At 38.4% G+C, this 27948-nt stretch overlaps 1 protein-coding gene across 1 annotated transcript; it reads left to right on the forward strand.

Annotated features, from left to right (window-relative positions):
- The first annotated feature begins 624 nt into the window (after positions 1 to 624).
- NEDD1 (NEDD1 gamma-tubulin ring complex targeting factor) lies at positions 625 to 25543 on the forward strand. Its single transcript, XM_065043489.1, has 15 exons — positions 625 to 842; positions 1954 to 2097; positions 3999 to 4093; positions 5536 to 5652; positions 6837 to 6977; positions 12591 to 12820; positions 13855 to 14056; positions 15001 to 15187; positions 17865 to 17996; positions 18192 to 18239; positions 18708 to 18931; positions 19649 to 19805; positions 20089 to 20245; positions 22520 to 22586; positions 23294 to 25543. Exons 2-15 carry the CDS (start codon positions 1962 to 1964, stop codon positions 23396 to 23398), a joined length of 1998 nt encoding a protein of 665 aa, XP_064899561.1. The 5' UTR covers positions 625 to 842; positions 1954 to 1961; the 3' UTR covers positions 23399 to 25543.
- The last annotated feature ends 2405 nt before the right edge of the window (positions 25544 to 27948 follow it).

Genomic DNA, 27948 nt, shown 5'->3' on the forward strand with positions numbered 1-27948 from the left:
GAGGAAGCTGTAGACCATGATGAGGTCTCCCCTCAGTCTCCTCCAGGCTGAACAAACCAAGTGACTTTAGCCGCTCCTCATACGGCTTCCCGGCCAATAAGGACCGGGGTCGGCTTCGCCGGATGGTTTTTACTCACTACTGAAAATACGGCCTTTCCTCCAAGTTTCTAATTTAAAGCGCGGCAGATACCAAGTGTGGTGCCCGCTGTGGAGAGCAGGGCCCGTTGCTCACTGGCTGGGTCCAGCCTCCCCCAGCAGTTTCCAGAGACGGCTCCGTGCTGCTGCCGGGTCAGTGCCTCTCTTCCCCTCTGAACCGACCCCGTCGCCCCAGAGGCCACAGCCGGGCGGTCCCTCCGCCTGGGCACGGGGACCTATCAGCGCTCCCGGCACTACAGACCCCCTCAGCCACCTAGGCTCGGGCCGGGCCTCAGGCGGGCCCGCTCGGGATCCCGCCAGGGCGCGGCGTCCGCAGGGACGCTGCCCGTTTCCCCAGCGGGCGCCCCGGGCTGTGGCCTCAGCGCCAGGCACTGCCTCTGCCCGCACGGAACGGCGGCCTCCCCTTCGCCCCTTCCGGGCCACCGTAGGCACCGGGGGCCGCGGAGACGCGCGGGGGCTGTTGGGACGGGCGGTTAAGTTGGATGCGGCGCGGAAAGTCGGGCCCTGAGGGAGGGCGCGCGGGAGGGCGGCGCTCATTGGCTGGGAGTGCGGACGGACCCCGTAGAGAACCGCGCGCAGGAGCGCCGGAGCCAATCGGGGCGGCCGGCGCCTGTTGCTGGGCCCGATTCCCGAGGAGTCGCCGGGACGGGAGGGGGCTGGGGTTCGGCCCGGGCCCGCCCTGCCAGGTGGGCAGCGGCGGCGGGGGGAGGATGAGCGTTCCGAGGGGCCGCGGGGCGAGCGCGGAGCGCGGGGGTGGCCTGCAGCGGGGCTCCGCCCTAGCGGGAGCGGGCCCGGGGCTGGGCGGTTGCGGTGCCGCCGAGCGGCTTGTCCCGCGGCCTCCGGGGCTGGAGGCGCGGAGCGGGAGAGGAGCCCCGTGCAAGGCGAGAGAGGGAGTGGGGGAGCAGCTCCGCGGGCTGGTACCTCGGGCAGCGGCCGAGGAGGGCGGTTGTGGAGCTTGAGGTTCCTGACTAGCGCTGTGCCAGCGTTCCGCAGCTCTTAACCAGCCCGGCCGTGACAGTCGGTGGCCCAAACCTGTGCAGGAGTGTCCCGGAACATTTTGGCTAAAGAGTGGTCATGCTTTCACATGGAGCAAAGGCTGCCCTCTTGAGTCCGTGCTTGTTGCTAGTTTAAAATTATGCAGAGTAAAAAGCCGAGAATAAACTTTGCAAACCTGGAATCAGTTAGGCTGGCTTTAACTCTTAACACGGTGTCAGTCACAACAAATTTGTGGTGGGTTTTTTTTTTTTTTTATATATATATATTTTCGTAAGCTGCGTTGACAAGTGATTCTCTCATTCGTATTCTACTGTTAAAGATTTAGTTTAAAGGGTTCTTGGATGTCTCCTTTAGGGTGGTGAGATGAATGCTGAAACGAGTCCTTTAGATCCAAACTTCCAGCCTTCCCCTGCAACAGTCGGCTTGATTCTCGCTGGTGTATCTCCATCTACTGGTGGGAAACGGGGCCTTGAAATACTCCCGATATCCTTAGGCAGCTGTAAACTCTGTGGAAATATAAGCATCATTTTAGTCTTTTGATTTACATGGCTTTTCCTTTGTGGAAAAGCAAGCACACATTTCCTGCAGGAATTCTAGTAACGAGAGTGTGGCGTGTCTGCTGCTCTCAGTAGTACATTCAGCCGAGTGGTACTGAGTGTGTAACTCTCCAAATGAATGTCCCATTTATCAATAAAACAGTATCAAATGGATGAAATTAGCTTTGACTTGCGAAGTTGCCTGTTGTAAACTTTTATGTATATATATACATATTTAATTTTTAAATTTATTTTTGCAAAACAGGTGCAGCCATGCAAGAAAGCATACGTTTTGCTTCAGCAGGAGATGATGTTAAAATATGGGATTCCTCGTCTCTAACTGTGGTGGAGCAGTTCAGCCCACACGCACCCCCACATCCAGTCAGCTCGCTATGTTGGGCCAGCAATAGTATCCTTTACAGTTTCAGCCATAGTTCTGTGGGTGTCCTGCAAAATTTTAGGTTTTGTTTTGTTTATTTTTTTAATTAAAGTGTCTGTAAGTCAAGCCTGATGTGGTTTTGAATACAAGATTTTATATGCAGTTTTATATACAAGATTTGTATCTATTGTGAAGAAAATGTTGTGGTTCTTTGTGTTGAAGTGATTTACAAAATAAGCTCATGCTGCTAAATGCTTCTGAAGAAGTTGCTCTTCCTTTAGGAGGCTAACACTTATTTAATGATTACGATATGCTTGAATTGCCTACCAACTGTAAAGATTACTCATTTGTTTCTTTAATAATTGATTACAATATACACTTTGTAGGCAATGCTTAATTTACTGCCAAGGTTTGACAAAGCAATTGCTAGTGCAATAAAATTCTATACATAGCGTAGAGAGGAAAATGGTAATGAAGGATTTTGTTTGTTTTCCTTGAACACCTTCTCAGTGATTCTGATAGTCTTTGGTAGTGTGCACTTACCTCTTACTCCGTAGGCACTGGTTTTCTTTGTGCTGTTTGCAGCATTTACAGAGGAAGCATAAATGTGTTGGATGTATAAGAAAATATCTATTGAATGGCGATGACTTATGCATGAAAATGGATTTGGCCTGTTAAGACTTTTCACCTCTGTCTTGGAAGCCTGTTATGTGAGGTGCCAAGTGTGAGATGAATATATGAGAAATTTCATGGAAACAGCACACTGTCAGGTGAACAGCTCTTATGGCTGTCATGGGAAAAAGGTGACGACGTCTAATCTTGATGGAAAAGAAGGACAGGATGCTGGCACATTAGAACTAAGTCTTGCAAGTTTTGAATGTCCTTTAAGTCTGCAAATAAGTGGCTGTATGAGCAAAAACAATGCAATAGTGAATGTTTTAGCTATGGAGCTTACAGAGAAATTGATGCATAGGTGTATTTTTGTATATACACACACATATTGTTTAGTAAACTTTAGATACAAATAGTCTGTCTTGTCATGTTTTCTTCTGCCTAATCTCTTCACCCCCAAAATTGAAACAATGAAGTGTCTTACTCTATATGGTTTTGAATGTAGGTTAATTTGTTAGAGGTAAAGCATTGGTTTTGGTTCTACACAATTCTGTAAGCTAAAATGGTGCCTTAAAATAATGAAAGAAATAGCCTGAACTAATCTGCCTCACAGCTCTTTGGTGTTAAATCCAGCCAATTAACCTGTGTTCTTAAAAAGCAAATATAAAATCACAATGGGTCTGAAGGTGTACAGAACAGGGATCTAAAGGATTACGCAATTTGTTTGGTGAGGGTGCAGAGGCAGTTGCCCTGATCTGTATCTCCTTTTTGAAGGGTGTTTTTTTTTTTTACCACTTTGGCGTACTTAGTGTTATGAAAGTTCCTTTTGTCATTTTGTTTATCTTAATGCAGAGAGAGAGAAACCCTAGAAACTCTAGAAACTGTATGGTAATGTTGTTTAACATTTGTCATGAACAAGACTGTTCTTTAAATCAATAGTCTGCTCACAGCAACAGGTATTCCTTTGAACTGTAGTGATAAATGGGGCTCTTACTTGGGGGTGGTGGGGAAATGAAACTGTAGACCAGATAAGCTGCCTTAGCACTAAAGAGCTCTTAAATAATAACTGCCAGATACTTCTGCTCTTCTCTCTGAAAGAAATTGCTCTGCCTTGTGTTGGGAAGCAGGGGCTGTAGTTAACGCAAGAGCTTCTTAATAAAAGCTTGGAAAATAGCCTTATGTTTCTATTTCTAGGTCCCTTCAAAGTATAAGACTTTAGACTGTTTAGCCAATCTGTCTTTTGTTCAGTAAGGGAAACTCGCTGTTGCTTTTATTAATCACCAGTATAATACAATTATGGTCCATAACTTGTGACTAAGATAGATACCTGGTCACTGCTTCTGCTGCCGGTGATAAAATAGTTGTTTCAAGCTGTAAAAGCAAACCTGTTCCACTCTTTGAAATTGCTGAAGGGGTAAGTATGAATAATGCCATTCCCTGTTTTGTTTTTTTTTCCCCACTTTGCCTTGTATACTGTTTGGATCACATCTGTTTTGCATATTTTATGAACATTTGGATCAATTTAATTTTAGTATTGGTAGAGATATGACACGTATGTAAAGACACTTCCTTGCCTATATAATTAAATACATGTAACGAGTGGGGGGAATAGTGCTTCTAAAATAGCTCTACCAGTAAGAAAATACAACTGCAGTTACACTGGCATCTGATGCTGATGGCTTCCTGCTGAGCCTCATTGTGACAGCCCAAGGCACAGTGGTGCAACCTTGATCTAATGGGTAGGTGACAGAACAGAGCTCAGGTTTCAACTTTATTTTCCAACTTGAATTGCCAGTATTCTGCATTCCTGTGACTGTACATTGGAAAACATAAGAGTCTATATAAAGGTTGTTCTCAGAGTTTACATGCACTAGAAATTTCTGGAAATAAATAAAATAGGAGAACTTCTGTTATGTTTTTAGTGGTTGTTTTTTTATTTTTTCCCCGTTAAATGCAAGCTATAAACTATAAACTCCTCAGAAAGCTGGACTTGGTTTTAGAAGAGTCTCTTGACATGGTTACTTGAATGACTTGTTACTATTGTAAACCATTCTAATTATTCTCCTTGGATAGGTATTGTAATGCTAATTTGGACTGGAAATTTTCTGAAGAGGTGTTCAAACTGGGCTTTTAGGTTGCTGAAGCAAATGCTTTCAAAGATGGAGTGTTTGTCCTGGAGATTTCACTAAATCTGATGTATAGCTAATGCAATGATTTCCAGTTTTACCATGTCAATAATTGGATGGACTTGTTTTTCTTTAATTCAAATCTCAGGAACTTAAAAGTGAATTTTCAACATGATAGAACTGAATAATAATTTGTCCTCGGTGTAGGACTGTCATTAAGATTGACATTTTTTTCGAAAGCTGGTACTTGAGTGATTATTTTAAAAAGAATCATTTTATCGAATTATGAGGTTTGCTGCTATAAAATTCTGTGTAATGTTTAGGGAATGTGAAGTACATGACCTAGACAACTTTTTGATTTTCCTTTAAGGAGTTTTTTCCTAAACTTAGCATATGCTTTTTAAAACTCAAAACCTGAATAGAAGCCTGTGATTACAATTTAGAGAGCTAGAATTTAAAGGGAGAATGTATATTGAAGGAAAAGGTGCTAAAAAATTTTGAAATGGGAAAGCTTGAGCATTTGAGTTTATTAATAAAAGTATTAAAGTATATTAAACATATCTGGATTTTAAGTACCTGTTGATGGGAAATGACTATAGTGTACCAATAGCTCTGTTGGTCAGTGGGACTGTTGATGAAGATGAAAATACACCTCAATATGCTTCGAAGTAGATAGGAATAAATCCCTTAATTATCTTTAACATATGTTTTTTTTCCCCTTCTCCATCAGGCAAAACAGACATGTGTGAGCTTGAATTCTAGTTCTTCATATATTGTGAGTGGAGGCCTTGATAACACAGTTAATATCTGGGATCTGAAATCCAGAAAGGTTTACCGTAGCATTAAGGTAAGTTTGACTCAGGAAGAACTTTAACTTTGATGACTTCCAAGTTTTGCTGCCAACTGTAAAAAAAACCAAACAAAACCCCCAAACCAAAAAAACTTTCTCTAAGTCATGTATTTGTAGGATCAAGTTCACAAATAGGAGCTAGGACAGGGATGTGTCTTGTTCAAGTTTATGTTCTCTGTGTGCTGTAAATAGCAAATTGAATTTAACAAGCATACTTGATGTCTTCAGAGTAGAATTCTAAAATAACCTATGTTTAAATTTTCAGAGTAGGCATCTTATTTTGTGATTTTGTATTGATATTCTCTGATGGGGACTTTTTCCAAGGGCAGCATTGTAGATATTTGAAATAAGAAAATGCTTTTGTATTTGTAGAATACTGCAGTAGAACTAATGTTATGCAAAACCAGAACATGGTTGTCTTCTTCTAACTGATCCAGTGTGAATTTCCTGTTCATAACTGTTGTTACGATGCACAGAACTTAGGATTATCTAGTTTATTTCCATGATGCCTTCAGCAGATGATTTGACCTCTCTTAGTACCGCTGTTAAAGAGACTGTAGAACTTTACCTTTGCTCTATTCTTTTTTCTTGGATTTTTAAAGGCACAATTTGAAACAAAACTACTAAGTAGCTAGTACAATACTTTAAATGTGTTTTTATTCTTTCCGGGCTAGACGTACGTGATTGTCTTCCCCTGTATGTTCAGTAAGCATGTCATTATTACAAATGATTATACTGAAAAGCTATTTGATAAATAAATGTATTAATGCTAAAAGTGACAGAAGGGGAAGTTGGCAGTAGTACATCAGATGAACAGAAAGCATATTCAAATATCGCTAGTTTCTGGAAGATTTAACTTTTAAAATAACATTAGTGACACCTGTGGTACATATCTCTATGGTTATCTTATTAAAATATGGTATATAATTAGAGCATCATATTTATTAATTTATTAAAACACTCTTCTGAAAACAGACAGTGGTTAAAATATAATGGCTGATCTTCAGTATGTTCTGCTGCTGTTTTCTGAGATACTAAATAACAGCTCTTAAATCATATTTTTAAATGTTACAGATGGTCAGAAAAAAAAAATCAAGCCGAAGTTTTTCTCCAAAAGCACAGATTAGGAAGGAATATGCTTATGTCTTGAACCCTCTCCCTCTAACCTCTCTCCCCCATAGGATCATAAAGATGAAGTCACCTGTGTTACATATAATTGGAATGATTGCTACATTGCTTCTGGATCTTTGAGTGGTGAAATTATCCTGCACAGCATTACTACCAATTTATCAAGTACTCCCTTTGGTCACGGCAGCCGTCAGGTAGGCTTATCAGTATTAAGTTCCTTTCAGGTATGAAGCTTGAATTTACAGCCTTTAGAAACTGCAAGTATGTATCAAGAGCTTTTAAGTTTTGTTAGTCTGTTTCCTTTTATTTATCAAGAGTACACTTACAGAAAGCGACAAACAGACTATTGTGTGTATTCTAGTCTTAAATAATAAGTAACATTGAAATACAAATTTCTCAAGTACTTCTACTTACATACAGGTTACAGCACATTTTACTTTGTAGATGCTAATTCCTCAAGAACAAACTTCTACACGTCTTAGAACTGAACAAGAAACAGTCAGCTTTGTAAACCAAAGCAGGATTTCAATGCACGACTCAGTGTGTGCTGCTGCAAAGAACAAAGACCACGTAGTCTGGGCTCTGATTTATGCAAAGTAATCAGATTTACAACTGAACAGAGCCATCTGTACAGTAGGGGTGAATATAAGCCTGCATTTAGAAAAAATAAATTTATTTAATCTGGAGATTAAAATTCCACAGCTGCTCAAAGAGAAAAGCAATGAGATTTTAATTACCTACTTAGGTGTTTAGGTGAGATTTTTGGATAACTAGTTTGAGGGAAAACTGGGCAAAAGACAAACACAAAGCATGTGTACTACTACTTAAGGGCCTTGGTAGTAAGGGTTTCCACTGTGATTCATTTTTGCAGACTTGAAAGATACTGGAGAATTAGTGCGCATCATTAGGGGAATTCCCTTGATGTAAAGACATCTGCAGTAGCAAATGAGCTGTGTTGTCCCATCAGAAGTTCCAGTGTACGTTCTTAATGTGAATGTTGTCTTGGGCACAGCCAAGTGTTTGTGTTTTGGGGATTCTTTTATTTGTTTACTGAGACATTTTGTACAGAGGTAAGAGCTGCCTAGGGGTTGCAGAGACATTACTTTGGTTGTAAACCTGACCTTTAATGTCACAAGGAATCCTGAAGTTGTGACTTACTCATTTTCTGTTACTGCAACAGCTTTATTCAGTCCTAGATTGTAGATAGAGTGTGAAGTTAAATTTTTCTTCTGTCTGGCATGAACAATATAACTTGATGAAGAATCTATTACAGCTTTATAGCATCACGGGAATTGTGGTACATTTTGTTGAAACATCTCTATTAAATTCAAACTGTCTCTCCTCTTAGGTGCTGCAGTGTCTTTGATCCATCACCATAGTCTCATACTTATAGTGAAGCAAAATTGTACTTCATACTTGGTTTGGTCTTAGAAATCCATCTATATAGTCAGATCATTTTTCTGGTTTGATTGTTATGATCTTATGAAAAATGTGGATGCGAGGCAGGATCTACAGGGATACCCATGGCTGGATTACACAGCTGAGGTGAATATCCAGAGTGGGCAATATGTTGCCAGTTAATTGGAAGATGAATCCTCTTCTGAGGATGATTTGCATCAACCTGTTTGATATGTTCAACTCTTTCCACCAAAAAGTGATTAGGAATAAGTGATGCAGTGAATAGCTATTTTGGCAGATAAAATCAAGAGGCCTGCTGCAAAACTGAGTGACCTTTAAGATGGATAAAGATATTTGAAGTGTTAAATCAAAGTAATTGTTAGAACAGAGCTACTATTCACTTTCTGAAGGGCCTTTAACATTTTCTAAATGGGGGGCAGTTATTTGATTGCAGCCTTAATTTAAATGGAGTCAAGCTATAATTGTGTAATGGGATGGCTACTTGGACGTCCCAGTTTATCAGCTTACTTTATATCCTAAAAATTATCTTTGCTCTTAGGTGCAAAAATAGCTTTATTTTTGGTTTGGGGTTTTAATTGGTACTTGTAGAGAATTGCAGGATTAATTGTGCAGTGAAGCAAATATCTGAAGATGTAATTCTGTTAAATTTAAAGAGTCTTTACTTGATTTACAGTTTAGGGGCCCAGTTTTCAAAGAGTAATCTTGAATAGATGCACTGTGTGTTGTCCTGCTTGATCCTGGCACTGGCTGTCTGCCTTAGTAAGGGTCAACACTCCCTAGTAACTTTTTTACAACTGAGGAATGTGAGGTCAAACTAACCTTATAACATTTACCTTGTCTTTCTTTGATTCATCATGATGGAATGTAATTTCCTTGCCAGTTAATTTCTGATACTGTATAGACTTCACAAGTAGTAGAATAGCCCAAGGTCGCAGTGCTTTCTGTGACTTTAAACAATTTTCCTTTCATATGAGTATCAGCCTATATTCTATTAATTGATTTTGATTTAGAAACACCTTTGTGCTTTATTAGAGTTGAATTCTTGCACAGGGTTGTTTGCAGATCCCATAATTTGTCTTTGCTGTTGGTATTCATTTAGCCTACCCAATTCTTATCTGCTTGCTGTTGTGAGGATGAATTAAGGTTTGTTTCAAAACATAATGTTTGTTCAAGTCTTCACTGCCTGGTGCTATTTTCCTAGCAACAGGATTTAGTTTGGTTGTTTGAACAGCTGGCTGGTTTGTAAAGAAGTGTGATGAGTTCTAGTCACTCCATACAGTGGAACAGCTTTAGAAGCTGAAGACTATCGGCTATGTTTACATCCGCCTTCTCACTTATAAGGCTTGCTAAGGTGTAAAGGAGATTAAGAAACTGCTATCTTTAAGCAAGGTAATCAATGATGCTAGACTGTTTTTGGTTTGATTTTGAGCTTCTCACTGTTTTTCTGGCAGCGAAAAACCCTGGGTGTAACAAGTCTTTCTTAGCAATGGGCCAACCATTTTCTGAAGTGCTCTGTTTCTTGTTTGCCTGCCTTACTGTGAAGCTTAAAGATGAAATGTACTTTTATTTTCCATGGAAAATCTACTCCAATCTCAGCTAAGACAAAAAGATAGTATAGCACAGTGAACACTCAATAGCATGTTGTTATATTCATGGTGTTACAAAATTCATGCAGAATTTAGTCAATATTTTAAAGGTAAAGACAGAATGCTACTTCATGAAACCTATTCTCATTCTAAAATACAGTTTCTAATTTGCTTCGATTATGGATGGGAAATGAGGAAAAGGTAGCTAAGACTTGTAAGTGATGTGCTTTGACCACCTGCATCTTGATGCTTTCACATGTGAAGCTTGGTTGTCTGCTGGTTTTAACTTTGCTAAGCTTAAAGCTGTATTTTTTCACCCAGATGTTTCTCAGATAAAGTTTTTTGTTAGGTTGGTTGGTTTTTTTTTTGTTTGTTTGTTGGTTGTTTTTTTGTTAGAAAACTTCAAATATAGTGACTCACTACTGGGAGGAGAAATGTTTTAGTTTTGTCTTGTCTAGCAGCCTTTCAGAAATGAGGTTCTTTCATGCCTCCAGCTGTCTGGGCAAGAATTTGAAACTCAATCTGTCAGGGCTGCCAATATGATGCATCAGACTGTCTCAAAGTGTGCATGGATTTAAGTGCCTCTGTTCCTTGAGTCTGATGGAGCAATTGCATTATTGCCAGTGAAGTTTGTTGCTAACCTGATTCAGTGAAAGGGAGGAGTGAGTAGGAGCTTCCTCACACCTTGCACCTCCTTCATTGGCAACCTGAAATTAAACTGTGGAGTTGCTCTGAGGAAACACTGTGACTTCAATGAGAAGTGGGGAACAGAGGTAATAAGGTAATATGGGGAAGATATTAATATGTATATATAAAAAAAGGAGAACTCGCCTTGGGCCTGTGAGATTTGAAGGAAAAACGCAAGAAAAAAAAATGGGAGACTTGGTAGGGAAGTTTGAGGAGAGCTAGAAGAGAGTATTCGTGGTGGGCAGGAGGACAGAGGAGGGAGAAAATAGAACAAGAGCAGATGCCAGGGCAGTAAGGAAGGTGCTTGGAGCTGAAGAAGTGAGAGAACTGTGAGGGACACACATGTTTCTCATGTAGGTCATGTACATAATTGAAGCTGCTATTCCCGAGTTTCTCAATATTAATAAACAGAAAAATGCTGATAAAAATGCCTCTGTCATGCCCAGTAGAAGACCATATTGATTATTAACAGTCATCTTCTGTCATATTTGGATATGCAGTTGAGGATGTGACACTTCTTTGTGGAGCAATTAGGCATCCAGCAAGACATGCAATACAGGGGCTAGAAATTATCTTGGAACCAACAAATACGAACCAAGAAATATCTCCATTAGTATGAAGTTAAAGAGAGAAACAGGACAAAGTCCAGTACAGTGCTTTGTGATGTGGATTATACTAGAATAATGTAAGAGCTTTTTGAGAGCATTTTCAGACAAATGTAATGGCTTTCATCTGTCTGGACTTGAGTAGAGCACTTGATTCAGTGCCTTGTGAGAAAATGTTAGAGAGGATGGAGCTTTAGAAAGGACTTGAGGATGGGTAAGAAACTGGCTGTAAGAAAGAAGACAGTAGGTAATAACAAAAGAACAATATTTGTTTGGTTTATTGATATATAATCTTAATATTTTCAGTAATGGTTATGATGTGAGGAAGTTGGAAGGTATTGCCCGAATGAGAGAGGATTTTGACAGTATCTAAAAACGATTGAAATAATAGACGTGAGAACAACTGTGGCAGTATAGAAATGAAGCTACCAGACTCGGGTTATAACTGAGGCTTTTCATATCAGGCTAGGATTTGAAAATTCTGAAGGGGAAGAAGGACTTGGGTGTCTTGATCATGGTTTGGTTGCAATGAGCAACCAAAACAGATTGGATCACAAAAAGGAAATTGCGGTGTAGGATGTGTCAGGACAAGTATTTACAGTACAAAACGGAGGAAGTGTTACAGCCTTTGTTAAAGGTAGTGGCAAAATGTTTTGAGGATCCTGTAGAATTTTAGTTGTCCATATTCAAGAAAGATTCAAACTGAGAGTGTTGCAAAGAGATTGTGATGGTAACAAAAACACAGTCTTTGGAGATGGAGTCTCACTTACTGTTTATATAAAAATAAAGGCTGAAAGAAGGTGTGGTGGCTGCTTTATAATTGGAAAGATCCTTTGAAACAATATGGTGGAAACAAAATACTTACCTGCTTCTGAAAGGTAATTTAAGTTCCTGTATTACATGGTTTTGTGGTAGCAGGGCTGTGTGTGATAAACTGGGCATGGTATGCTCTTCCATGGTCTTGGCTCACAGGGTGAAGTCTGTTCTGCAGGACCTACATAATTGCATAACTCTGTAGTCTGTGTCTTATCAAATTGGCTTATGTCCAAGTACTTGAAATCAGTGGAGGGGATTTAAGTTTAACATTCTTGGCAGGAGGCCAGTTGGTGAAATAATGTAGCTTTCTGCTCATTTAATTTCAGATGTAGTGGTTGGTGTTTTTTTTTTCTGTGGTGGTTTGTGATTTTTATTTTTTTTTTGGTAATGTGTATGATGGCATGATATGCTGAAAAATCAATAAACTTTTCCAGAAGTTTTGTTTGCTTGTTTCCCCCATCTCCCCTTGTTCTTCATTTTGCTGATCAGCTCACATGCAAAAATGACATTGTAATGCCAAATGAACATTTTATTATTATTACTATTACTGTTGTTTTTCAGAGTGGCCAGCTTTTGTGAACTACTTTGACTTAATGTAAGAAGTGTATTCCTAATGTGTTTGCATGTTTATAAAATAATTTAATGTGGTGTTTAATAGTGGTATTATGGTTCATTTTTTATGTCTGTTTTACAGCCTATTCGACACTTGAAATATTCATCCTTTAAGAAATCCTTGCTGGGCAGTGTTTCCGACAGTGGCAATGTAACTCTGTGGGATGTAAATAGCCAGAACCCGTATCACAATTTTGAAAACACTCATAAAGCACCAGCTTCGGAAATCTGCTTTTCTCCAGTCAATAAGCTGCTGCTTGTAACTGTAGGTTTGGATAAAAGAATTATTCTCTATGACACTTCAAGTAAAAAGTGAGTATATTAAAGACCTGTGATTTTTATAGGATCTTTATTTGGTTTTTATAAACTGAAAAAGCATGTTGAATGGTAAGATGAAATACTTAATTCAGACCACATTCAGAGCAGCTGAAGCGGTTGGTGTATCACTGCTGGATAACCTGCTCCATAGTCCTTTTTGCTTTTTTATTTAAAACAAAACAAACAAAAGCGCCAAGCAAACAACCAGAAAAACCCAGGGCAGGCAGGAACTGACTGAGGTGCTACAGACAAATGACCCCTCCTAAGTGCTTGTATATGGGCTTTGCTTGTTGATACAGAGCAAGTAGCTTCTGTGAGGACCTGTAGCCACCTTAGCTTTGGCTTGGCTGCTTTTCTAGTTCAGGGTACAAGACGTAACTGTGGTAACATGCACAGAGCTGCTGAGATAGAGAGCCTTAAATGTGGGAGGGTATTGGCTGAAAAGGCAGGAATTACGGGCCTGTGTAGTAGGAGGGTAGGATGGCAAGTGGTTTCATAGAATTTTGGTTCTAGCGTGGGTGGTACTTTCACTGCAGCTGAATAAAAGCAGGAGTCTGGCTTTGGTTTGGAGGGTGTGCAGTACAATGCAAGCTAAGACCTGAAGTTCTTCCTAGAGGTGGGGGACGGCTAGAGTTGATGGGCTTGGGAAGCTAGAAGATGTAGGTGGTATGATTGCTGCTGAAAATTATGATAACAGTAAATAATTTATGTGTCACAACTGCTGTTATGAAGGCATTTTTATCCTCTCCTGGTGAAATATTTTGGAGCATATGTAGTATTTAATTTGTTAAGCATAAGCACTTAGTATAAACTTAATCCACTGTTTTCTAAGATATTTCACTAACCTAATCCACTGTTCTCTAATGTAATTAACTGAATTTACCTGGCACCAGAGAAGTGGAACTACAGACCTGTAGTTGAATTGTGAAAGGTTTTATATATAATTTTTTTTTTAGGTACTCTGTTCTGAATAGTCTAACTTTTGAACTCTAAAAGCTTCTTTATCCTGTCCTTTCTCCTGTTTAAAGATTACTGACAACAATAGTAGCTGATTTTCCTCTGACAACAGTAGACTTCATGCCTGATGGTACTACTTTGGCTATAGGATGTTCCCGGGGAAAAATCTGCCAGTATGACTTAAGACAATTGACATCACCAGTGAAAACAGTTATTGCTCACAAAGGCTGTGTGAAATGCATACGTCTTCAGTTCAGTAGCACTTTTTCCAAGGTAAAAAAACTTTCATTTTAATTGCTCGATATGCAGGTTAGTGAAATCAAAGCAGAAGTTTAAGTTCTAAAAAAAGAGTTAGCATTCGATTTCTAAACATTGTAGATGCCAACAGAAGTGGTTCATACCAACACAGAAATTATAAACTGCTCAGTCTTAAGTGCTATTTTGGGGGGTTTTAATGTGGAATTCCCGTCACCTCTAGCCTCAGTGTAGAAATGAATAAAACTTTAGTCTTAAATTTCCTGGTGTGAATATGCTGTCGTTGCAGCTCAGTTTGTGGCAGCCTAGATTCATTTGCAGGCTGTAGCCGAAGGGTCTGTCATGGCCCGTCCACTTAAGGGGAAGAGACATAGCTGCCTGTCTTGATGTGTTTTTCATGGTCTTATATATGGTCTTTTGCAAACATATATAAACAGTGTAGAAGTTGATTAAATAATAGAGGAGTCTTATGAGGTTCTTCCAAGACTTAATTAAGCTCTACTCTGTCCAGCAAATTCACGCATCAATTCAGTGGAGATGGAAGAAACCTTTGAAGTGGATTCTTTAATGCTCTGAGACTTTCCTCTTCTTCCAGCACACTTGCTGCTATAATTGACTATTCCTTTACTATTTGGAAGCCCTAACAATGTAATCTCTTCTTTTTCCTGTGCCTAGGATAAAAATTATTAATAGCTCACGCCAGGTTGCTTCTTTGTTACTTTAAATTCTGTTGCTGTTCTTTTGCAGGTCCACACAGTATTCATGTAATAATACAGGTGTTTCACATGTTCTTTGAAGTTAAGTTTTTTTTTTGTATTTGTAAAGGCATATCTCCTAGGCAACCTTTGCAACTTGAACTGAATTTTTTTAGTATTTTGAAACAGAAAGAATATTGGCATATATTTTTACTTTTAGCTGAAGCAATAATAACTTCTCGTAATTTGTTCTACTTTTTTCTTCAGTCTAACCTTACAGGTTCTTCAAATAAACCTGTATCCAAAAAAGCAGAAGCCAAAGCTGGTAGTAATCCTGGAGGAATTCAAAATATTGGCATAAAAAATGTTGCCTCTCAAGCACTAGCAACAGTTTCACCTCATCTGACATTGCCAAGTGAGAATAAGGGAGGAGAGGTTCTTCAAGAGAAAACAGGTATTGTCATCTTCATAGAATCATAGAATCATTTTGGTTGGAGGAGACCTTTAAGATCACTGAGTCCAACCACTAACCCAGCACTGCCAAGTCTACCATGTTCCTAAGAACCTCATCTGTGTGTCTTTTGAGCACCCCCAGGAATGGTCTTTTGCGTTTTGACGTGTAGATTATCCTTATATACGTGGTTTGTTTTCTGACACAATGCCTGTATGGAATGTAGAGCTAATGGTTTGCAATTCTATTAATAAAGAGGAGTAACAGACCTCATCTAAAAAAACAAGCAAAGAACAAAAACGAAACATTACCAACCAAACCAGCCACAGGGAAAAAAAAACCCTGGGCCAAAAACCCAAGTGAGAACTGAACTTTTTTTTTTGTATGAGGCATGATTCCAATATCACGTGATAGGAAAGATGTTAAATATAGTTGCAAGTATGATTAGTTGTATAACTGTACTTGCTATTTATGCTTCTGAAATTAACAAGTTCTTTATAAGAATTCTCAGCATTATTCTAAAAATTCTGACAGTGTGTGAAATGTATTCATAAAATTTTATTTAATTGAAGAGTTCTCAAAATATGGTCAAATAGCTAACACTGTTGGTTTGATTCTTGAAAAAAATCCTCAGTTCATTTTAAAGTAACAGCACTTTTTCCATCCCTTTTTAAATAAGGAGAAATACATTTAGCAACAGTAATTAGGCAATAGCCACTGCAGTCCTTAGGGATGTGTATTAATGACCTCCCTTGGGTATGCACTGAGGTATGAGGTGAAGTAGAATGCTTCCTATATATGCAAGAAGTATCGCTAATCAACATTACTGAATGGTGTGGAAAATTTTATTTTAGTTAAAAATATATGATTTATTATCTTTATTTGATGATGTAGTGGCTGTTATCCCTTAAACAGGACTGTTCATAATAAAAAAAAATATTTTAGGAAAATAAAAGTTTACCAAGTAAATAAATATTTTTCATTAAACTGAATGTTCACTTTAGAGGTAAAGACCTCTGAATGCTTCAGAAGGTCTTTAACTTAAAAATGGGAATGGCTGAGAGACCACACACTGCAGTTGTTCTGGGGAAGCTCTTCTAGACCCTGAATATGGGCTTTAACTTTGGAGAAATAGGGACATTTAGTGAAGTGGTCTGATGGCATATTTAAAACAAACAAAAAATCCCCCACCTGTTCATATGGCTTATAAATGGCCTGTGGGGTTTTCTCACAGATATTTTAAAGTACAAAAGCGTAAACGAATCCAGAAAGTGAAGTTTGGATGCACTTTGATCTGGCTTCCCATAAACTTCTATTTAATATTTGTCTTCTGGTTTAGGTACTTCCTACATTTAGATTTCTGGGAGTTGGTAAAAATATACAAGACACTTTGCCCTATTTTTTATTATGCTTTTTCCGTGCAGATCCTCTGTAGATTCTGGCACAGGTTGGTACTGCGATTCTAGTTTGACTCAGTGCGCCAAGTATTTACTTAACTAGCAAGTGCAATCCTATGTGTGTGTCACAACTGATATCTTAAGGAGTGGAAAACGTGATATATTAATACATTTAGAAATGAAATCTGAAACCTGACTCAAATTCCATTTAATGTAAATACTTAGACATCAGTAATTGTAGTCATCTACCCAGTCACATTTGTATCACTTGAACAAGTAATCCCACATTGAGAAGTAGTTACAGGTTTTATGAATGATGGTTTGTTTCTTTTTTTTTTAAATAAAGCTATTGTATGTATAGGAGATCTATGTATTGCATGACACTAATGTACTTTGCATAGATCTTAACTCCCACAAGCAAAATTTAGGCACTTTTAGAGTTAGGAGATCAGTGAGGACTCAGTAGGGGCTTCCTTACAGACCTGATCTGGTTTTCAAACATACTAAATTGTGAAAGTTATTTAGATGGTTATCTTAGCAGTTCAATTCATTTCTGCATGGATTCCTCATCTAAAACTGTGCTTTGAATAATTACTGGGGTTATTTTTTTGGACTCAGGATACGCTTCCATTCTGCAGACAACTGTCCCTGCTACCATGCATACAAAAGAGAACTTTTATCTCCTGGATTGGGCCAGGGATGGGGCTTGAGGGTGGAGTGTGGAAAGGTCGAAGAACAAGTTTCTTTTGTCTGTAACTGTAACTGACTTCCTAATATTAGAAACAAGTAGAGACTATCCTAACATCAGGTAAGCTTTAGAATAGGTCTTTCATAGAAATACCCTTAAAATGCCTAATGGCTAGAGCAAAGCAGATTTCTCTTCTTGCAGAATAAATGTAAATTTTGATCATCTGAATGTGGTCACCTTCTTAGCAGAAGATGCATTCACTAGTCTTCGTTTCACCTGATACATCATAAATTTGCTGCATCCCTCACGTAGATTTTTCTGAAAATGGGGGCATTCTCTGGTTTAACAACTTTCTCTTTTAAAAAGAGGAGAGGAATTCAACTATATCTTATTTTTCTTAATAGGTAACTTAGCTTTTAGTTATTCACCTGTGATTACAACCCAAATGGGGATGTTAACGTTGACCCTCTAACTGGAATCTGTAGAAGATTCTAGAGTGTTTACTGGGCATTATGCTTGCTGTGATATTGTTTAGGGATGTTATGTTATTTTTGGAAAACATAAATTACTAACTGAATGTTGTTGCCCTTTTAAGGCTTTCCTCATAGTTGCAGCTTGGATGTGATTCCATCTAAAGAAACAGATCATGGGAAAAGTGCTGCTTTAAATAACGTTGATGATTTGGGTCGGAGTAGTTTTGGAGATGTGTTTTCTCCAGTCAGAGACGGTAAGTTTCTAATACTGAAATTTGTGAAGCATCATTCATATGTATATAGCATGGTGTTTTGATATCTGTGTGTTACCTACTGCCGCACCTACTTATATTTTAACTTGGTTTTGATTATTAACTTGATGCAATGATACAAATATCAACGTAGGTTTCATTTAATAAACACTTTGTTTGTGTTCTGCTATTTTGTAGATGTTATTGCAAGTAAAGCGAATGAAGATCCTCAAGGAAAAGGAGATGGTAAACATAATTTCGGTGTATTTTTCTTTGTCAGTGGTAGGCCTTTGGAGGCCTGCCTAGTTCTTGCACACTAATTTTGTCATGCCACTGAAAATAAACAAACTATGAAAGTAGACACTGAAACAAACTCTTCTAGAAATTGTCTAGCATGTTGAGGAGCTAAGACACAACATGGTAAAAGGAAATAAAGAATATGGTCCTAAAGTGATTTTGCTTTTCCTCTGTGCAATTTATAGGGATCTGTAGAGGCTTTTTGTGCTTTATTACTTTCATAAGGACAGCGACAGCATAAGTTTGATTTAAGGATTTGTTTTTGTGGGGTGCATTTTTGGTTTTTGTTTATTTGGTTTTGTTTGCTTGGGTTATTTTGTTCATTTGTGGGGCTGTGCAGTCATTTTAATTGGGGGTTTGATTTGGGGTGTGTGTGTAGTTTGACCTGCGTGTTTCACCCTTCGCTTTTCACTTTAGTTCTAGATTTTCAGTCCTACCTTCTGGGTTTGGATTTTCTCCCGCAGTTCACCACTGCCTTACCAGTAAAAAGAAACCCCGTGGGCAGTACTGCACAGGGAATACGGTCCAGCCCATTACACGCACTTGTGGGGTCTCCAGTTAAAGAAGAGGAAGGACATGTAGAGACTGACACTAGGAAAATAAATCTTGGAAAGCAAGAATCTAAAGAAGTCTTAAAGCAGGTATGCTATACTAATTCTTGTTATGAGACATTGTTTTAGAAGCTTGACAGAATACTGCTACTTGAAGGAAAAATCCTTAGTAGTGTCCCATCTAATCTTATTTTGCAGCTCTGTTCACACTATTGACACAAGCCTGTAGAGTGTTGTGCAGTTTTAAGTGTGTCGGCCTTCAGCAATGCAAGATAAATATATGTTTCTCTTAAATAAGCTCAGGTTACAAAAGTTTGCCTGAAACAAAACTGGGCTGGCCTGAGAAATACTTTGATTTTTCTAGAACATCAAGAATGATCATCAGTTGGTTGCACCAGCATGATTGATGGTCGTATACTAGGTCAATTCCACCCTCTTCTTTCCCTGTTCTCCATCTCCCTCTTCTTCCTTCTTGAGTTGTCTCTGCAGAGACCCTTGCTGCCTTTATTGCTTTTGAGAAGTTCAGGTTTGCTAGGAATGATGTTTATAACGTTGTCACGTAATGTTTGATGTGAGGCCTCTGGGTTTTTCACTCTTTTCTGCGTGTGCACACTTGAGGCAATTTTGAATATTTTAGCAATCCATTTTTAAGATGTCTTGCTAGAAAATGAAAAACATATATTTGTCAGCAGATTCCTAAAAGCAAATGTGACTGAAGGTGAGTTCCTGAAAACTCAGTCTTCAGGCACAATTAGATAATTATAGCGAGTTCATAGTATTTTTTTAAATTTTTATTTTTATTCTCAGCTTTCAAAATCAAGCTCATCAAGTGCAGAATCTGTTACTTTAAGTCCTCCACCATCATCCACTGCTGTAAAGGCTCCTGATACAAATGAGAGACTAGTGAAGAATATTCAGGCCCATCCTGCATATGATCTACCAGTAAATGGTACTACCTCAACAAGTAAGTTTATCATTTTGGCTCAGTCTTAGGCGTGGTTGATTGTGAGCTGATGTGAAACCTGATTAAATGGCCTTAGCACTAAAATAGAACATCTGATCTTGATTCTTCTGTAAATCCAGTTAGTTCTCCCAGAACCTCTCTAGTTGCCCCTGAAAAGAGTAATTCTAAGTCTAATTTATTTTTTTACTGAGTAATATTTGAGATAAAATATTGACAAGCCTCAAGACAAAAAATCCTTCCTATTACACTGACTCTTTTTGAAAATCTTTATTTAATTACTAAGGTCCAAAGATAACGTCACCTGTCACTGCTGGAGTTGCAAGTTCACTGTCAGAAAAAATAGTAGAAACCATTGGGAGCAGCAGACCAAATGCACCTCTGACATCAATCCAAATAAACTTCATTCAGAATATGATACAAGAAACAATGGATGACTTCAGGTACTGGTGTTCCTGCAGAACATTTTTCTTTTCAATGACATGTTTTCTTAGTAAGATGTTTTGGTATCTACTTTAACAAATTTCTACTTATACTAGAAAATGATGCCATTAATAGCCCTAATCTTGGAAATCTAGGTATGATACTTTGTTTTTAGTAGCTCTGATGACTAATTAGACTCTCTCTGAGGGCTGTTAATGCATGGCTTTGCTAATGTTTTCAGAATGAGTGTTTGAATACTTCTCAGCTGGTCAATTTATCTGCATAACAAGGTCCTTACTGCTTTTGTGAAGCCGTGTGCTGATTTCTTCCCCCCTTGCCCCGCTCATCCCCTGTCCCAGGATGTCTAGGCAGTTGACTTGTATTGGCTTTGATTGTTATTAGCTTGGCATGTATGAGGTAAAATACTGTGTGTATTTCTACTGCTGAAGCTTTACATGAAAATAATGTCTGTTGTAAATGATGATTGGTGTGGGATTACTTTGTGTTTGTGGATATCTAACTGAAGTTTCACTTGTCAGGGAAGTAGTAAGTCAAATTAACATGGATTTGGAGTGGAGTTTGAAGGAGATGGAGCAGTTGAGAGAATTCTATGTAGGGCATCACTTTCCAACCAATTTTTAAGATGAAACAGGTTGGCTGAGATGGTGGAGGGGAAAAGAATTGCTGGGCAGGGGAAGTATTGGTGTCTTGATGACAAAAAGCAATGCAAAACTAGCTTAGTAGATCCCTGTGCTGCAGCTGTTCTGGATCTGTCAACAGAAAAAACACATTGAATGTTATTAAAAGTCCTTAAATAAAAACATAGTATAGTAAAACTCCCCTGGGATTTTTTGGGGAATAATCACACATCTGATTAAGAACCGTAACTTTCACAAGACTTGAAATGCAGTCTACGGATCACAGATGCTTTTCTTTCAAGTCTGTGTTCAGACATCCCGGTGTTGGAAGGTATGCCTGTCAGTCTTGTGCTTCCAGTATCTGAGATCTGGAGCCTCAGAGATGTCGTTTCTCTTCTGACCCACACTTCTGGCGTGGCTGGAATGCCCTGCTGGCCCCTTTCCCAGTTGTAAATCTTGGATACATTCAAATTGAATGTAAGAGATTGATTGTATTGAGGTCAGTAAGAGGGAAAGGAGACATTGCAAGCTTCTCATTGATAGGAATATCTTTTACCCTCTGGAATCTGAAGAAGGGAATTTTATCACACTTGCCTGAAACTCATTCATCTTCAGGTAATGGGGTAAAACCCAAGAAGCTTAGAAAAGGACCAGGAGGAATAAATAACTCATTTGGTTCCAAAAAGCTGCTTGTTCCTTGAGTTTTCTGTGTTTGGGAGGTGACCAACATCTTTGGGTTTCTAAGATGCTGGCTGGCATCTGTACACGATACACCCAAAGGAGATTGTTTTCCTCCCATAGGAGTTCTGAAGCACAATAACCTGTAGAAATAGAAAGTGAAGAATATATTCTCTTTGGGTTTGCTATATGTTTTATGAAAGGAGAATGAAACAAGGTCTTTGTGTATGTCTACATAAGAAATACACCCATCGCACAGTATTTGGTCTCAGACAACTGCACTGTGATGTGCTGGTCAGGAAGAGCGTATGAGCTCACCTGCTTTTTTTGTGAGCTGTTCTCCTTGTTCTTCCTCAGCATCTGGAACACTTGTATTAGTGTAGCGTTCAGAGGGTATTTCCAAGCTTGGTTCTTATAGCATGGAAGAGTTGTCCATGAATTGACAAATTCATTAATTCCTGAACAACACTTCTTATGTAGACTGACCTGGAGCATTCTGTGTGTTGGAGGATGATTTATTTTTTGTCACAGTTGATGTTTTGGGCCATCTTAAAAAAAAAAGAGTGCTGAAAGTGATGTACTGAAAAGCTGTATTTTCAGTTGCAGGTAAATATATTTCTCTGTGATACTTGTGGTCAAGTGATTGAAAATCAGCTTTGAATGGTAAAAATGAGAGATGTTTACAGCTTGCAAGCAAAAAAAAAAATCTCAGTCACCACATATTTATGTATTTCCAAACAAAAAGATCCTAAGTCTTTCTGTACACTGGAAAATGGTCATTATGGAAGTCAATGTCGTAACAAAGTATTCCAGAAAAAAGCGGTAGAGGAGTACATTTCATGGCTTAAAGGTTTTTAGACTCATGTTTCACAGTGTCGTGAAGGTGAGAAGGTGTGGAGTTCTGTGTGCTGAGGACTGGAAAGAATTAGTGTTTCCTAACTAAAACTAAGTATTGTCCTTTTGAAATTCTTCCCCCAGAGAAGCGTGTCATCGAGATATTGTGAATTTGCAAGTGGAGATGATCAAGCAGTTCCATATGCAGATGGTACGTACAAAGAGCATGGGGAGAAAGAAATTCAGTTTTTATTTTTATTAATACCAAGGCATGTCCAACATCTTTTCTCAAAATTGAAATCAATTTTGCTTATTAAGAGCAATAAAGGGAGGACTGGATGGAAAGGAGTTGGGAACTATGAACTGGAATCCGTTAAACTGGTTTATGCTTGCTAAATAAAGGGAAGATATGCATTGGGTAGGTCTCCTGAATTCCGTATTTCAGGAGTTATAAAAAGACAAAAGGGAAACAAATGCAACTGTCCTTTGGAAAGGACCAAGAGCTGGGGTAAGGAGGAGATAGATGGAATTCAAATAGAAAGCTTCACTTATAGGTAGCGCATGCATACAGAACCGTATTCCATGTTCTTTAACTTCACCTTTTTATGGATCTTTGTTCTTTTGATCTACATTAAAAAGACCTTGTCTCGATACTGAACATTTTAACGGAACCTGCATTAGTAGATTCTAATCCCGAAGAAGTGCAAAATATCCTTTGATAAAATATTCACTAATGTATTAATGATCAAAATACTGTATGTCAGGATAAAAAAAGAAGTCTCACTTTTCTTTTGAAAAGTTTTTAAAAACAGTATTATCTGGGTTATTTAATTTTCAAAAGGGATATGAAAATGGGTAGTCTAAAACTGGAATAATTAACTTCATAGCCGCTGATTTGGCTTCTTTTCTTTTCTCTAGAATGAAATGCATGCTTTACTTGAAAGATATTCTGTAAATGAAAGCTTAGTAGCTGAAATAGAGAGACTACGAGAGGAAAACAAAAGACTGAGGACTCACTTCTGAGAGATTTACACTGCTAATTTTATTAGCATGAACTCACTACAGGCTTATGACAGATCATCCATCAGTACTGAAGTATTGTACGAAGAACTGCTATCATTTTGAACATTAATATTTTATTCTGTATTAATGGTCTAAGATACTATAGATAATTATAAAATTTGTAACAGATAAACGCTGTGTAAAGAATGTTTGCCTAGTCCTGCTAACCACCTTGAAATACATCCTTCTAACAGAAAAACGAAAAGGATAAGTACATTATCAGAGTTTTAGCAATATGTGAAGTGCCTTTTTGTAAACAAAATCAAACCAGAACAGATGCCTTTTCTGTAAGAATTTTTTGATATAACTACTTTTCTATCTACTGCGGTCAGAAACAATCATTGTGTCTTGCCTTTCTGATATTTTTCTTGGAGAAAAAGGGGAGAAAAAGCTCATCTACATGATGTGGAGCCTTGTTTATAAGGAGCTGAAAAGTACAGTATTCATTTTATTCAGTTGGCAACTCTTCTATTCTGAGTAAAGCTAGAGCTTGAAAATACTCCCAAATTCAGTGCCGTGATCTTTCTTATTATATTTGTAAGTCTGAAATTTGTGCTTGTCTGCTGTGAACTTTGATGTTGCAAATGCTACTTCAACTGCACAATGAGATTTTTGTTACAACTTTAGCTATGAAACTAGAGCTCTTTTTATTTACATTTATTTGAATATTGTCACAGCTTGTCCAATTTGAATGCAACTTTAGACTTTATATCCAGCCATGAATAATGTAGCACTGTAAATGCGGTCTTTCAGTCCTTACCTCGAGCATTTTTTGCCCCCTCTCCCCCTCCTTTTCATTTGTAGTGGACAACACTTAATATTGAGCAGTTGTATAGGTTTGAATCTTTGTGGATTAGTATCATTGCGGCCTTTTTGAGGTAGCTGCATACCAAATCTAACTAGTGTCTTAGTTGTATGATCAACATAAACATGAAAGAGAAATCATTACTTCACTAGTATAACGATGTCATACTAGTGTGTAAACATTTCTGAAACGAAGCTCAATATGAAGCCTTTATTTGTGCCAAGAGGTTAAATTAAAATGTCAGCTTTAATTTAAAAATAAAATTAAAATTTTAAATTAAATTAAAAATTTCACTGGAAGACTTCTACAAGTGCTTCTTGCTATTTAAATTGTTCTAGAGGCTTCTTAATTTTCTCATTTGGTTGTTTCTTTTCACACAATCAAAACTCAAACAAGGCAAGTCTGACAACATGGTGAGTTAACTAGTTATAACATCTAGTGTTAAATCCATGATGGCACTCTTCTACTATACAAGAAAACCATACTATGTAGTATAACTTATTTGTATATGTTGTAAAACTTAAAAAAACCCTATATCTATACCCTTTCTCTAACTTTTTTTAAAAAAGAGACTATTCCTTTTTTTCACATCAGTTAACGGCAAATACAATCTTGTAGCAAAATGAGGGTGTTCAAGTAGCCTTTAATATTAGGGACAGGACTTCAAATGTCTGCAGTTCTGCTGCTTTTATAAGTTTTTAAAAATACTTCTGTATCACAATAACTTCATGGTGAGACGGAGGAAAGTATATTAATTTCTTATTAGTAACTTAACACAATGTAGAGATTTTTTTAAACGTTCATAGGATGTGTATGTTCAACACATTGAACACACAGTTTATGGAGACAACAGTAGTTGAAGGTAGCAAAAATATCTTGCCATTCTTCTACATGCTTTGCAGTGTTAATGAAGTAACCTTGCGTATTTGCATCTTCTTTGTTCGTTCCCTAAGTGCTCTTGCTGTTATACCCAGATGACAGCAGGGAATCAGACAGGTGGTATCTTGGGTATTTGGCTTGTAGATAATTTGTTTTCTTGACTCAGAACTGTATAATGTTTTTCTTAATTCCCAAATGGAGGTGATAATAGCAAGAGTGATTAAAAGGACACATTTTGGACTTTATTTTTAAGATTTTTAGGGCTTTTTTCCATGTCTCAGGATTACTGTAGCGCAAGTGGCTACACATGCTGTGTGGAGACCCAATATGCCTATAGTGGCATAGTTTGCCTTGTACACAAATCTGATTTGTATGTTAAAATAAAGCTTGGTTTAACCTTTTTGAGAAAAAAAAAAAATAAATGCTGTGGTGACCTACTTATTAAAGAAAATAATCTATATTGTAATTGTCCTACCTTAGCAGGCAAGAGCCTGAGCCAAAGAATAGGTAGAGGTCTACCTAAAATTCTGTAGTAATTTCTCTTCTGCGTCTGTGGCTTCATGTGGACCATCATATCATTTTCACGGAAATGTTCACATTACCCCAAACTTCTGGAGTAAAGAACAGCTGTACAGTTTCTCCTTCCAACTTGGATACTGTTACAGCCATGACAGAGATTATGTTCACAGCTAAAAATGTCTAAGCAGATGTTTTGGGTGGGGGCAATAATCCTGTCACCCAAGCTCCTGGTGAGCTGGAGATCCTGCATCTTCCTGATACTTAACTTACAGATACTTCTTTTAATTCCTTTGTCTCTCGTACATAATCAGAATTTCTGTGAGGAACAGAACGTATGAAAAGGAAGAAAATGCTTTGCAGACAGCATCGCCAAACTCCAGAGCTCCTTGTTAGCACATACCTTAGGTACTAAAACTCAAGATGAAAAACTGTTGCAAATTAATTGGATATAAAGATAGATCTGATACTGCTGGATGCTTAAGACTGACAGGTGACATGCTATGTGCTTGCCCACCAGTGTACATGTCTGTCATCATTGCTGGTGCATGTCAGAAGCTGCACCTCCTGGTCTGGCTCAGTCTGGCTGTTTTCGTGTTACTGCTTGCAGTACATTTGAGGGATGATGATTAACAAATTATCCAAAAACAAACTCTGGAAAGACTCTCACAGTCTTCCCTAAGCATCCTCTGCAAGCCACTGGCAAAGGTAAGTTATGAGGCTAGAGGGATGAGAAGAAAAAAACTCTGAAGTGTTTTTAAGATAAGCTGGGAAATTAACTGTGAGTCTGGATGTGTCTCTGTAGACAAGGAAGTACAGGCAGCACTTTTGTTCTGACACTTCGTGTTTTCCTACTTGTCTCTGGCACAGCTATAGCACAAGGAAAGAACAGTGGAATCATCTTCAGTGTAAGATTTCAAAAGTCATTGTAAACACATTCTTTTTAGTTTTTGGCAGTCCAAACAGTGATATGTTTGTGGGACTAAGAGCCACGAGGAGCAATCATTCAGGTGTGGACAGTGGTCTGTCATATCTAGCATTGTGTCTGCATCAGTTCCCAATAACACTTTCTGCTAAATAGTCACTTTGACTGAAACTAGGGGAAGATGTTTTCTTCCTGTGGAAAGCTAGCCTAGGGTTAGAATGCATACCAGTGTTTTAAAAGAACCTGTCAGAAGCTTTTTTGAGGCAGTGCAGATAATAAACTGGATTTTCAAGAGTATCTTTATGAGATTGGGGATTGATCACACACAGAAAATTCTTCTTGGTCCAGAAGGCATCTCAGACTTGAGAACAAACTTAGAAACCTCCACTAAATGTGCAGAAACTTCCAGATTATTATTTCTTCACCTGCATTTAGACAACTGGTTTCTAAAGCAAAGGTAAGAGAGGTTGTACTTCAAACATTCAGACCTTAACTCCAGTAGAAAGTATCACTCCCTCATCTGGACAAACTGTATCAGGACTGGAATTGTTTGGTGGAGCAACAACTGCCCCCCCTTTTTTTTTTTTTGGACTGTTCCCATCTTGAAGCGGTCCTGGTCTCCAAATGCTGGTGCAGCATAAACAGTAATGCCTGTGGTGTTTTGGGGCTCCACCATGTCAGAATTTTGTGTTTGTCTTTGTGCTGTCAAATCAGCTGATGAGTGTCCTAAGCCATCCTCTCTCCATCATGTAGCAGCACCAGCAATTCTCAGAAATAACTTCCCAGCTTTGTAGCACTTGCTGTCCCACATAGTCCCCAGCCTAGCTGTAGACTCAAGGCCTTTGGAGGGAGTTTTAAACTGTCATTTATACCTCTTGAGGATCACATGAAATCTCTCTTAGCTGTAGAAGCTTCTGTTGTTCTTATTAGCAGAATATTGTCCTCCCTTAGTTCGAACAGGTGCGAGCTGCAGCACAAACAGTTGTGCTTTGGGCTCTACGTCTCTCTTGGATTAATCATTTGTCCTCTCATTCTAGCTAAAAATACCAAGGCTCATGTAATTGAAAGTTACTATGGTTCCCATCCCATTTCTTACACTACAAAGTTCTGTCTCCATATGGATATTACTGAGAGACAATGCTTTTTCAGCCTATTATTTTGCAAGAATTGTAAATCTGATTTATTATTTTCATCCCTAGTTGTCCTCCCAATAACGAAGAAGGAAAGAAATTACACAGAAAAAAGGACACATGAGGAAAGAACACAATTTCCTATACAGGTTATTTACATATGAGCACCCTCACAGATTATAAGAACACACATTAGCTAATACAGGCCAGAAGTGCTTCAGAAATAATTTTTAAGAATTAGTGCTATAAATACTAG

The sequence above is a fragment of the Columba livia genome, chromosome 1 (genome assembly GCF_036013475.1).
Source record: "Columba livia isolate bColLiv1 breed racing homer chromosome 1, bColLiv1.pat.W.v2, whole genome shotgun sequence".
Classification (NCBI taxonomy): Eukaryota; Metazoa; Chordata; class Aves; order Columbiformes; family Columbidae; genus Columba; species Columba livia.